This window comes from Cheilinus undulatus, linkage group 19 (assembly GCF_018320785.1).
Source record: "Cheilinus undulatus linkage group 19, ASM1832078v1, whole genome shotgun sequence".
In the NCBI taxonomy this organism is placed as follows: domain Eukaryota; kingdom Metazoa; phylum Chordata; class Actinopteri; order Labriformes; family Labridae; genus Cheilinus; species Cheilinus undulatus.
The window spans coordinates 29,796,819-29,809,747 of NC_054883.1; the positions used below are offsets into that span (position 1 = coordinate 29,796,819).

General features: G+C 37.5%; 1 protein-coding gene across 4 annotated transcripts in view; it reads left to right on the forward strand.

The window, feature by feature from the left end:
• Positions 1-12,929, forward strand: part of ccny (cyclin Y) — a 74,319-nt gene that overhangs the window by 39,313 nt on the left and 22,077 nt on the right. The window contains exons 2-9 of one of the 4 annotated variants that reach the window (XM_041814109.1): positions 1,076-1,150; positions 5,656-5,676; positions 9,377-9,411; positions 9,565-9,588; positions 10,069-10,169; positions 10,293-10,328; positions 12,037-12,094; positions 12,365-12,484. In XM_041814109.1, the coding sequence (XP_041670043.1) occupies positions 1,076-1,150; positions 5,656-5,676; positions 9,377-9,411; positions 9,565-9,588; positions 10,069-10,169; positions 10,293-10,328; positions 12,037-12,094; positions 12,365-12,484 (470 nt within the window). The remainder of the gene's footprint in view (positions 1-1,075; positions 1,151-5,655; positions 5,677-9,376; positions 9,412-9,564; positions 9,589-10,068; positions 10,170-10,292; positions 10,329-12,036; positions 12,095-12,364; positions 12,485-12,929) is intronic. The other 3 variants (XM_041814111.1, XM_041814110.1, XM_041814112.1) reach the window with 3 other exon arrangements.

Genomic DNA, 12,929 nt, shown 5'->3' on the forward strand with positions numbered 1-12,929 from the left:
CTTACTCTATTCACTGTCCTCCTCTCTAAGTAAAGGCATTAAAAGCTAAAAAATATATATGGCTAAAAGATTAAATTGAACTAAAGGAGTAGGGTCATTGTAATTCTCCACACACAGAATTCTGGAGCCAGTTGGGACTATTGAGAAAGCTTGACATCTGGGTTTAATTTCAATACCTGGTACGTAGTCCCTGCATCAGTCTTGTACTTTCAAAAGTACAACGTGCTGAAAGTATCTGATTTGTTGAGCGTTTACAGCTTTTCTTTGTATACTGGCTGCCTGATTTTTATAGTTGACAAAAGCTTAAACTTTTTGCATTATGCATCTGGGCTAACTTGCCTCAGGTTTCAAGAACACGCTGACCCAGTTTGTGGGACATAAGTTTCATTTCATTTAACCTTATTGCACCTCCACAAAAAGCTTTAAACTTGCAGAGGTGCTGTGAAGGAGAGCACTTGTTAGCAGCATCTCAGAAGTTAGATGTACAAACCAGCTGTCAGACTTCATCACTTCATCCAACACTCACAGATCTTTCTCCTGTGATTCATTGCTGTTTGGATTAGCAGCTACTGTCTCCTCTGCTGGCTGAGCTGAGGCGGTGTCTGTGTACGCTCAATGATCTAAAACAAATCTATACCTTTCTGCTGTGTTTGTTCAGCACATCAATTTACAAACGGCCGTTTACACAGCGCTGCTACAGCGTACTGTCAGCTGACTGTCTTTCCGTTTAGCTCAGTCAATTACAGTAGAGGTAGTCAACTCTCACATTTGACACCAAACGATGTTGTTTGCACCAAAATTTTATAATATTTATTGTGGTTAACCATCCAACATTGTGTTCAATGCTTACTTTTCCTGAAGTACTGAAGATCTGTGTGTATTCTTTGGCTGAATATTATTTAATCTGGTGGAAACTGAAGAACGTTCAGGCCAGGGATTAACTAGTTCTGTGCCTGAGTGTGTACTAGATGTTCAAATGCTGTAGGAAATCAATTTGGAATGAAATGCCTCAAATCAAATCTGGGATTTGTATCCTGTAATAAATATCTATTTCATTTTTTCTTTTTTTTTTCAGATCTGCCCATGGAGTACAATCCCTCAGATCATCCCCGGGCCAGCACCATCTTCCTCAGCAAGTCACAGACTGATGGTGAGTGTGACACCTTCCACTTCACACTTTGCTCACATCCAAAAAAGTAAATAACACTCAGGTTAGTTTCAGGTTGTTGTCTAGTAAAGACGGGCCATGACATTTACAACAAACGGTGGTGAGTGACTTAAAAACTTGCCAACTCTCAGAAGGAGCTCTAGAGCCATGTTTATCAGGTGCTCACAGGATCTGCTCAGGTTGTTTGGGTGTTGATTTGATTATTTTTGATCCCTGTAAATCCCATTAAAACAAAATGTAAGTTAAGCTGAGGGTGTGTACAAAGCAGTTTTCCTGATTGGTTTGATTTTAAAGTAGATGGAATAAGTAGAGCCGCATAGTAAAAAATGTAGTACAAAGGAATAAGTAGAAGAAAATCAAAGCAATCAAGTTCTTTATTTAACAGCAATGGTGTCTTCATGTTTAGAATTTGTACAATGGACTGTGTTTGCAAATAACCTCAATGGTATTTTTTATTTGTAAATTTGGTTTTGTTTCAGTTTGTTTTAGCAAGTTTTCTTTTTATATTAACATTAGTTATTGGCATTTAGATACCAAGTTGACTGCATGTCAGTACTTGCATCCACTTGCATCCCACAAAAGTATTTGGCTACTCCTGATAATCATTGAATTGTTTCAGTCAGATTTATTGTATAAAATCAAGCACCTAGCCATGCAGTCTTCATATGCAAACATTTGTGATACAAAACGAGTTGTTCTGAGGAGCTAAATCTCTTCAAGTGTGGTACTGTGATGGATGCCACCTTCACAATAAGATGGTTTAAGATATTTCATCCTTGCTGGATATTCCACGGTCAACTGTAAGTGATAGTGTTATAAAGTGGAAGCGTTTAGGAATAACCACAATAAGACCACATGAAATCAAAGGAGCGGTGTAAACGACTGCTAAAGCACATGATGCGATACATGATAAGATAAGATAAGATAAGATAAGATCAACTGTGCAGTGCTGCTCACAATCAGTACATTCATCATGAAGAAATAAACAAAAAAACAAACAGGCAATACACAGAGACAGACAGTGGTCCACATTGTTGTCCTCTGATGATCAGGAATGGCTAATGAGGTTTAGGTGCAAGTTTCAAAGTACTCTGAAATGATTTATTTTTCTTTCTTTTAGATCATTTTTGGGGCTTTTTACATTTATTTTGATAAGACCACTGGAGAGAGACAGGAAATATGGGTAGAAAGTTGGGGAAGATATGCCCCAACCCCAGGACCAGGATTTGTAAATAAGGAGACCAGTGTGTTGTGAACTATAGCTTCTGTATATTGGCGCCACCTTTACCACCTTAGCTACACTAGCACCCGTGGATTACTATTCAATAAATAATAATAATAATAATAATAATTATTATTATTATTATTATTATTTATTTTTTTTATTTTTTTGCTTTTTTTCCTTGCCAGTTTTTCCTGGTCTGTTTTAGCAAAAAAGAAGTGCATAAGTTTTAAGTTGGAATCCAAGAAATGTATCCAGTCTCTATGTGAATCTAGAAGCTAAAACTTAAAGTGGCTATCATGCATGTCAGTATTTTCTAACCGCCTATGCCTCATTGACATTCAGCCAACAGAAGTCTGTTACTGCTCTGACTGATATGATTGCACTCACTTTTAAAGTGTGTAATTTTGAGTTTGAACTCTTCTGCTATACACACACACACACACACACAGTTTGTATCATTCTATAAAAGACATATTTTTGTCTCACATTTTCTCTTCACACATTTGCTTTGTTGGCCTTAAACACTGTGCGTGCCCTCAAACTTTCTTGTTGACTGTTTGTTTGTAGCTCCTCATGAATTTGACACCTGCTGACTGAAACATCACTCCAACAGCAGCGTTGCCATATCTAACAGATTGCTCATAAAGCCGTAAAGCAGGCTTCAGAATAATCTTAAAAGTGTCTTTTATGTTTTAAACTCATCTGAGTCAAACACAGGCACACACCACCTGCTTTGTGGGAGAGCCGTCTGTTTCTCTGATGCTCCGTGTCACATGTGGCGCTATATTAAAGAGCACTTTTCTCTGGTGTAAAGGCTCCCGTGGAAAATTTCACACCAGCTGACTTGATGTTTGAGACACAGCCAGGTGTTTTGATCGTTTCTGTCAGGCAGAGAGACTGATCATGCAGTAGCCCAGACCCTTCACAGTGACACTAATTCATTTTAATCAACTGAAATGTGATGAAGTTCCTTTCTGAGATTACTCTTTTTTTCTGTTTTGACATAATCTCTTTACTGTGATGGTAAGAGGCTTAACATTGTTCCCTTTACTCACTCAGGACAAAAGCTGGTTTGCCAGCGAGTTTGTAGCCTGAAGGTGGATGGATTGATGTGATATCAGCTGCTGATGCTCTTTAATTAGTCAGATCAAACTCTGCTGTGAATGTCTGCTGGCTTGTTTTCAAGAGGAGAGGCATTTTTTACAATTTAAAAGGTTCTTCTTTCAATTAGCTGTAACTGTTATTTTAACATGTTTTTGAATCTACAATGATTTAATCTGCTCCAGTAAGTGGTCAGACTAGCATCTGCCACACAGCTGGGGTTGCTGTAACAGTGTCTTTAGGGGAAAATAACGTCAACTAAGACTCTCTTTCTTGTCACTGACAGGTTCATGTTGTCATCTCTCCTTTTCAAAGATTCAGAGTTGAACATTTTGCTTTTATCTGAGGCGGACAGGACTGGAAATCAGGAAAGAGAGTGAGGAATAACATGCAGGGAAGGCGCCTCACCTGAATAATAACCACTTCTATCAAAGCAACAAACGTTTTTTATGCTGTAGTGCAATGTAGCATTTTAAAAATGTTAAACTATTTTCTTTAAACAGAAACACATTTTTATTGGTAACATTACAATGTGGATGGACACACCAATAAACCTTTTGGAAAGATATTAGACTTCATAGCTAAGCCATGATGGGCACAATCATCACGATATCAGAGAATAAAGAAGAGGGGATAAGCAACTTTAAGGGAAAAATAATTAAATAATTGAGAAATAAAGATGAAAATTGGCAATCATAGGTGGAAAGTGGCAAAACTGGCAGAAATAAGTTGTGAAAATGGTGAAAGAGTGGCAAAAATGGGTCTAAAGTGGCACAATTTGGCTTAAGGTGGCAAACAAATGGCAAATATTTACAAAAATGTGCAGCAAAAATGGTGAAAAGCAATTTGAAAGTAGTAAAAATTAGTTAAAAGTAGCAAAAATTGGCTTAAAGTGGTAAAATGGGTTTAATGTGGAAACAGATGTGGTAAATAGGTGAAAAGAATGATGAAAACTGGTTAAAAGTGGTATGAAAAAATAATTTGAACATCAGAACCCAATAATAGTTTGATTCACTTTTTAGCCGCAAAATGAAGTAATTGTTAGCCAGGACGCTAGCACCATTGCTACTGATGCAGCACATGCACTGATACTGTCAGTAAATCAAAACAGGTGAGGGCCCATTTACCAGGTTTTCAGGGGCCCAGCCAGTTCTGTGGGCAGGCCTGCTTGAGCGTGAAGAAATGTTGCATTATTATGGACTAAAGCTGGCAACAAATTGGATATAGTGTGTAATAGTAAATGCTTCCTCATACTGGATGTGCTTCCTTTCCTGAGTGAAATACCTTGAGTGCACATGTTGCACATAGCTGTTATAATCTTTTAAACTGTGGCTTAGCCTATGATTGACCAATGTTGTCTGCCATGGTCCTGTTCTCGCAACTTTGCTTATGCTCCACAGATTAAGTAATTTTACTTTGGAGATAATAACAGCTGTTGAGGTATGCACTGGCACTTAGGATCAGGTATGGGTGCTGATACCATATGGTCTCTCATTATTCCAGTGGATTGGCAGTGCTGGAGTCATGCTTGTAAATTGGTGATATTTGAACGTTAATGAGGATGTCAAAAGCAGAGTACTCTAAAAATTCCACACTGCTAAATTGTAAAGAGGGCAGGGTGTGGAGGATTTATCAGTGCATCCTTGTTTGTAGTGTTTTGTGCTGCATCCTGACAGCCTATTTGCTATGTTCTGCAGAATAAACTTAATATAGAATTTAAATGAAGTCTTACTGCACTGAAGACGTGATACTTCAGCTGTTTAACTTTAGCACAAAGGGATGTCTCTGAAATACTTTTTTTTTTTGCTGTTGTATGACACACAATCTGATCCTGTCAGTGGCAAAAAGAAGTTTAAATGGCCGTACCCTGGTTGGCACTTCCCTCTTAGGATCAAGTTTCAGTCATTAAAGCAATTCTGAATATTTTATACATATATCAGGGCTAGGGTTGTCATGATAAAAAAAATAACTTCAGTATGAATCTAATAAAGATCAAATGATATTGATAGTTTACTGATAAAATGTGCAGAAGCTTTGTTTTCAATTTTTATGGATTCATTTATTTCTCATGAAAATTGTGCTTTTTAAAGTTTAAGAACTAGGTAGTTGTTTACCCTGTTTTAAACAATCATAGAGACAACTTGGGCTTTGTGTTTTTCAGTTGCTGTCCCCAACAAGAGAGGTAAGCATGCCTATCTGACGGCTGTGTCTACTGTTTGTCCAGACTCGACTTTGTGCAGTCTCAGGCTTTTTTGTATTCGTGTACTCGATCTTTATTGTTTTCTTGGTGAGGTGCCTTCACTGCTGAGCTTCTGATGTCTTTTTTGTCTGTTTGTGCAAATGTTTGTGTCAGTCTGCAGGTTGAAGCATTATAAAAAGGCCCGTTTTATCACTTTTATCCTCATCAGCAGTACATAAGAAATAAGAAAACAGAGGAGGTGTAAATGAGGAAAAGCCAGTGTTAAACAGGATGTATGAAAATGTGTTTTGACGCCAGCATCACAACACATTGGTTAGAAAATGAGTTTTCATTGGTGTTTATGTGCAGACTAGAAATAAAGCCACAAATGGCAGCAACTAATACTGGAATTTCTGCTTTTTTACTGAAATATGCAAAACCCTAATTAACATCCTGCTGCTTTTTGCTAGAAAGCTGCAGGATACCCCCCCCTCCCATGCATTTGAGTGCTAGAGTGTGTGTTTATGTGTGTGTCAGTGAGGTGTGAGAGACAGTGTTGGGATGAAAGGCGCCAGACAGCTTGACTATGTCACCGTGTTGATGCTGTGCCCTGCATCTGCTCCACTTTGCCCTGCCATCGACCTTCTCTGCTTCACACTGGGGCGAACACGGCCACACTTAAGGCGCACAAATAGGGATGTGCCAGTCTGATCCTGGCATAACACATCAGTCCAGCTCAGCTGGTAATGGCAACAATGTCCCGATCCATAGGGCAGATCTATACAGCTCAGAGCTATGCTGCCCTGTGTTTACAGCAAGTGCAAGCCTGTTCTATGTCACTGTTCCAGTGAACTGAAGCCTGTGCAGAGCATGGAGGAAGCTAACAGCAAAGGCTAGGTTTGGATATATTTCACACCTGTTACTCTAACAATCTCTATGACTTTTTTATCCATGCTGCTTTTGATCAAGGAGTGGAGGTTTAATGACGAGTTTAACGAAAACATAGAAGGCAGATGAAATTAAAGAGATAGCTTTGTTGGCTGCAAATGACTATTGGATGTTCTAAATCCATGATTTTTCTCCAATGTGTATTTAATTGGCAAACCATAAGGACTGCTGGTAAATCATCTTGACAATGTTTTGTATCCATAGTTTTTTTATTTATTAAGTTAAAGTTGTTTTACATCTTTAGGAAACCCTGATACTGCCTCACACATTAATGATTCCAAGTATCACTGTGACAAAAAGGAATAAAGGATATTCATTATACACTGGTATCAAATTGGATTGGTATCAGCAGAGATCCAAAGCCCAGATGCCAGATCAGTATCAAAGCTTAAACAGTTGGATCAGCGCCCAACTACACACAAGATAGATACACAAGCTTTGATACACAAATGTTTATAATTCACCAGCTCTGTCAGCTTTTCTGCACTCTCACATTTAATGTGTGGGACCTCCAGAGCACCTGCGAATCTCTCTCGAGGCAGTCTTCAAGGTTTGCTGTGACATCAAAGTCCTCTGGTGCTGCACTTTTTTCAGACCTACACACATATGGAGTTGCTTCTGTGGCTGAATCCAAAATCTCAGCAGCCCTCTCGCTCCAAAGTGTCTTTCCACAAGAGGACAAAGAGATGGTCTCAGCAGTTTGATGCATCTCCATACCAGACTGGCTCATTTTCAGTCTTATTTTTATTTTTCATTCATGTGGTCTAGTGCTTTGATGAGTAAACTAATGTTAGTTAGCTTTCATAATGTATCAACAGGCTTAATACTGATAAGGAAAGCTTAGACCTGAAGGAACTTTGTGAGAGTGGGCTGAAAAATGTTTTAAACAAAAAGCTAAATTCCAAATGATGCTCCATGTCAGGGGGCAGAGCGTATACTTTTATACTTTAATAAATGGCATAAAAATTGAGTAGGATGGGTGCCTGAATGGTCAAATGGTTTAAGGCACGCACCATGTACATGTACGATCCGGGTTCGTATCCAGCCTGTAGCCCTTTGCCATGTCTCTCCCTTCTCTCATCCCTGTTTCAGAGTCTATCCACTGTCCTCCGCTATCTAATAAAGGCATTAAAAAGCCCAAAAATAAATCTTAAAAAAGAAAGAGTAGGACTGTCAAAAGTTTTTAAATTTTAATTACTATTAATCTCAGTATTTCTTTAGTTAATCATGATTAATCACGCTTGCTTTCTTATTCTAAATTTTTTTCTATCACATAAGATTTTTCTACTGTCTTAAACTTATGGTAATTCACTTCCAATTTCAATACAATTCAAGATTTTAACATGAACTTAACTACAGAAACTGAACTTGTTATGTGCTTAAAAGGAAATACCTGAACAGTTAAAAGTAAAGGTTTGATAACACATGGTTCACATGTCTTCTGACTTGTCTACTGAGCTGTCTGTACATTTTTAAAACTGAAATGAGACATTGAGAATCAGTGGTGGGCTTTTTTTACATCACTGTGGCTGCAGGGAGACACTGAACCAAAGTTTGTTGGAGGCAAAAATAAAGCATGCAACTAATCACAATCAAAAAAATAAGTGCACTAATTGTGGATTGCAGTTAATTGCATTTAATGCGATTTATCTTGACAGCCCTAAAAGACCTTAAAAAATGCAAAAGATGGGAATCATGACTTACATAGGAGCAACAGAAGCCTGAACAATAAAGTGTTATCAGGGTGAAAGGAAAAGTTCTGCTTTCAAAACTTCATGATATAACAGTTCAACATTATTAGCTATAAAATATGTCTAAAAATAAGTAAATGTTTCTGTTATGCTGAATGACTTATAACAGAATAAAATACTACATAACTGTACAAAATTAGGCCTATTGATGCATTCATGTGTTAAGCTTTTCTTTAGTATGATCTGGTAAAGATAAAACTGATTTTACTGGCTCATAACTGCTAAGTAGCCTGTTTCTCCACACAGCCAAATACATTATTTCCTAAAGAAATATTTTTTAGTTGTTTTAGTTGTTTTTTGTTCTATAGACCTGAATGTGAACAGCCTAATTTTATTAGATTAAAACTGATCTGTATTAGATTAAATTGAGCACAGTGATAAAATATAGCAGAAAATAAGGATTAATATACTGAAATAAACCATGTTTATCTCAAAATAGTCAAAAATAATGTAAGATAAGTTCAGCTGTAATAGTGGCATGATCAGGCTGCTTAAAGGTGCCAGTCTGTGGGAGGCAGCTAAACATGCTACCAGTGATGATCGCAACTATCTAATGATGATGAACCACAGTGTGTTCTGTTAAAAATGTACACATTTTGTGGGGTTGTTATTCTATTAAATGGTGCACTTGTTATATCTGTGTTTTGGCTGGTGTGCTGAACACTTACAAAAATGTCTATCATCATGTGAAAACCTTCACATTGTCTCTAGGAGCTGAGCAACATTAAAGTTTTGACTTTAAAGTCACTGCTGCTCAGGAGAGAAAAGTAATTCACATGTTTCTAAGCTTTTTTTTGTCTTACTGGAAGTTCCCCTGTCCTTTGTGTAATGCCTTGTGGAATAATTTAAGACAGAGAGAAAGCTGCTCATCCAGCTGCTCATTTTTCAAGAGTCTCTTTTGAAGGGGGATCAATAAACCCTAGATAAATGCTGCTCCCTATCTGTGAGGGTTGTGTACTGCATGCTGGCTGCTCTGATGCCTCTCCTTTTATCTTTCTTTACAGTTCGAGAAAAAAGGAAGAGCCTCTACATCAACCATGTAAGTAGGACCTTTGCTTATAGCATATTAAAGAGAAAGTAATGGATATTTCATCAAGGCTGCACACCACAGTTCTGTCTTTAATGCATTTGCAAGTGCTCTATTTTTTTGCAAATGTTGATTTTTATGTCTTTTTTTTTTTTTTTTTGCAAGTTTACACATATTTCGGAGAGCAAGGTAAAGTCATAAAGTGAAAATAATCCAACACTTACATTTTCATTGTCCCTTTACCATCAAACCCAGTAATCTTTAAGTAGTTCAACATGTATGTGTGTGCGCAAAAGCTGATAGTTATTAATCAGTTTTAACATGTAGTAAACATGCAGTAGTGACTTTTTCATCACACTGTGGTGGAGTTCATCTTTGTGCATCACTCTCTCTGAACCTCATGCAGAATAGGATTAAAAAAAATAGTTTAAGAAGAGGAGAAAATATTGTATAATGGCCAAACTGAGGTTTCAGGCTTCTCTAAAGGTGCACTCCACCATAAATGCCATCCCAGCATGCATTGATGTGTCAGACTGAGGACAGACAGATTTAGTTTGTGGGCTTACAGGTGCCCTACTTTCTCTGAGCTGTCAGCAGGCCGAGTGCAACTGTGACAGAAATAGAGATTGACATACATGTATGTGTGGTCTGTTTGTGTGTGAACTTTAGCATCATCCAGGCCCGGTGAGACGGAAGTACAGCTCATGTTCAACCATATTCCTCGATGACAGCACTGTCAGTCAGCCCAACCTCAAATACACCATCAAATGGTAACCACATCACTCTCTGATAAAGCTGAAATGAATGATATCTGATTTTTAACCCTTTTATGTCATTTTCACCTCTTTGGTTTGGTTTTTAATCTTGTTTTATGTCTTATTTTGTCTTTACAGTGTAGCCCTCGCAATATACTACCACATAAAAAACAGGTATGATGAATATTTGCCATTTTTATATCAGTATGGCTGTCATAATATTCCACTGTTGTGCCTGTGCAGCTGCATTGTCCCACAACAACACAATGAGTCCACTAAAAACCCCAAAAGCATTTTTGTAGGGGTTGACTGATTATTTTTCTGGCCAATTATCTGGCCAGATATTCAGTGTTTGGTTAATTATCTGTTCCCACATTTTATTTGACCTATCACTGATGAAATAAATCAACTGAAAAGTGTTGCACTTCTGCAAGATCTGTCTTTTCCTCTTGCTTCGTATTCAACACCCGACCTAGAACACTATCTAATTGGCTAGACATCACACAAGTACTAGCCAATCACACTCTTGTTCTGGCAGATGGCAGAGCTACTTCTAAATTGTTCATTTTACTTAATTTTTTGATCATGCAATTTAACTATTATCACATTGAGTGCATTTCACCATAATGCATATTGGTTCCAAATATTAGTTATTAGTTATTGCTCTGTACTACTAATAATTGGAATTTATGTAGTGCTTAGAAGACCAATATCTGTCGACCCCTATTTTTTCATGAATTACTTGACACCAGTTAACTGGAGGGTAACTTTTAGCTACCTTCCTACTGCTTAAAAAGGTCACAAAATGTTGTAAACGGCCATCATACCCACCCAGGGCTTTGTCTGACAGGTAACACGTACACATGTAGAGTGAGAGATCATTGTTTGTTTGTGATGTGTTTATTGCACCTTGTCAGAGTGCTCCAACAATGAAAGTTTGATTTGCTGTGAAACCCTAAAACATACTTTCATCTGAATTTCACAACCTTGCACCAAAAATCATTGTCAAAGGATTCCAGGCAAAGCCAAACATTTGGAGAAATAAATGTCACTGTTGGCCCCTGAGGCTTCAGCTTAAATGTCAGACTCTGTAGTTACTGTGACGGCCTGTCTGATAGCTGAATGCGTTTAAAGCTTGACTGGGTCTGAGCATCATCCTGCAGAGAAATGTGTTCTTTGAGTGGGAAGAGACTTCATTTTTTTAGTGGCACTTAGGAGTGATTTTAAAAAAATTGTTGAATTCACTGAAGGTCTCATTCTTGATTTCTTTTTTTTTCAAGGTATGCATGAAAATCTTTAGTTGTCAAGACCTGTGTAAGCTTGTGCATAAAGTTTTTAAACTTTTTTTTTCATTTATGAGTTTATTTCATTCAGTAAACTAAACAAAACTATCCAAATCCAATGTAAAATCTCCACCTTTTTATGAAAAGGAGCAGGAAGAAGAAATAATCTTAAATTATCTCTCCATCTTCACAAATATTAACACATTTTTAAAAATGTTTCTTTTTTTTTTTTTTTTTTGGGGAAAAACAGTTTTAGAAATTATCACAGTCCAGTCTGTACATACAAATCAGAAAAAATAGTAAGGAATAACATGCAAGAGTGGAGCCATAGATTGGGCATTAGCACTGTATAGCCAACCCCCATTAAAGGGGCAACACAGACTGAAATCTGCTGTGGAAAATATGATCAATATAACCATAAATTTTGTTTCACACCTACTTTTTGATCTTCTTATATCATGTCCATGGATGTCATGCCCATGTGAGCTCCACCTCCCTGGCTCATTGACCACACACAGTTTTACAGGGCAGCATGTATAGAAAATGAAAAATTTGTTTATGTTTATCGTGATGTTATTTCTCTCTGTTTGCTATTCCAGAGACATCGATGGAAGAATGTTGTTAGACATTTTTGACGAGAAGCTTCATCCCCTTTCGGTAAGACTTTAATTTACAGCTGAAAGGCTGTTCCAGCTCATCAGCAGGCCAAGCACACAAGCTGGTGAACAGAAAATAAACTAAACTGGGGGGAAATCTGTCCCTCAATCTCAAGAGCCATCTGGATCCTTCAGATGTATTTTCTTGTTATTTTTGAGTCTTTTAAAGCAGAGTATCATTGCAAAAAAGTAGAAATCCACTTTTCTACTCTCTTCTTCTATTCCTCCCATGAGAGCTCATCTTGAGTTTGTTTATTATTTTGTGTTTCAGAAGTCAGAAGTTCCTCCAGATTATGACAAACATGACCCCGAGCAGAAACAGATCTACCGCTTCGTCAGGACGCTATTCAGCGCCGCACAGCTCACCGCAGAGTGTGCCATCGTCACACTGGTGAGCATGTGTGTGTGTTCAGTGCTGACACCAGGAGGGAGTGTTGCATTCTTGTTGTCTTTTGCCCCCTTTTTAGTCTTGTGTGATTTTATTACCCTCTTTAAAATCTTTTTTTTTTTTCATCCTGTTTCTTAATTTTTAAAGCATATGAAATGTTTAACGTTCTTCTATAGAGATTTTGTCTCTAAGCTGGTGGAAATTCTTGCAGGATAGAAAAGAAAATTGACTCCCCTGTAAGAAATGTGACAAGATCAGTTTAATCTGTGCAATTTTCTTTTGGAATTGCTTTGGTTTGGAGGACAAGAAAAATATATAACCCATGCTTTGTTCAGGAGTTTCTCATTTCATGACTTTGAACCACAAGGACAGCCTTTCTTTCTTTCTTTCTTTCTTTCTTTCTTTCTTTTTTCTTTCTTTCTTTCTTTCTTTCTTTCTTTCTATACAG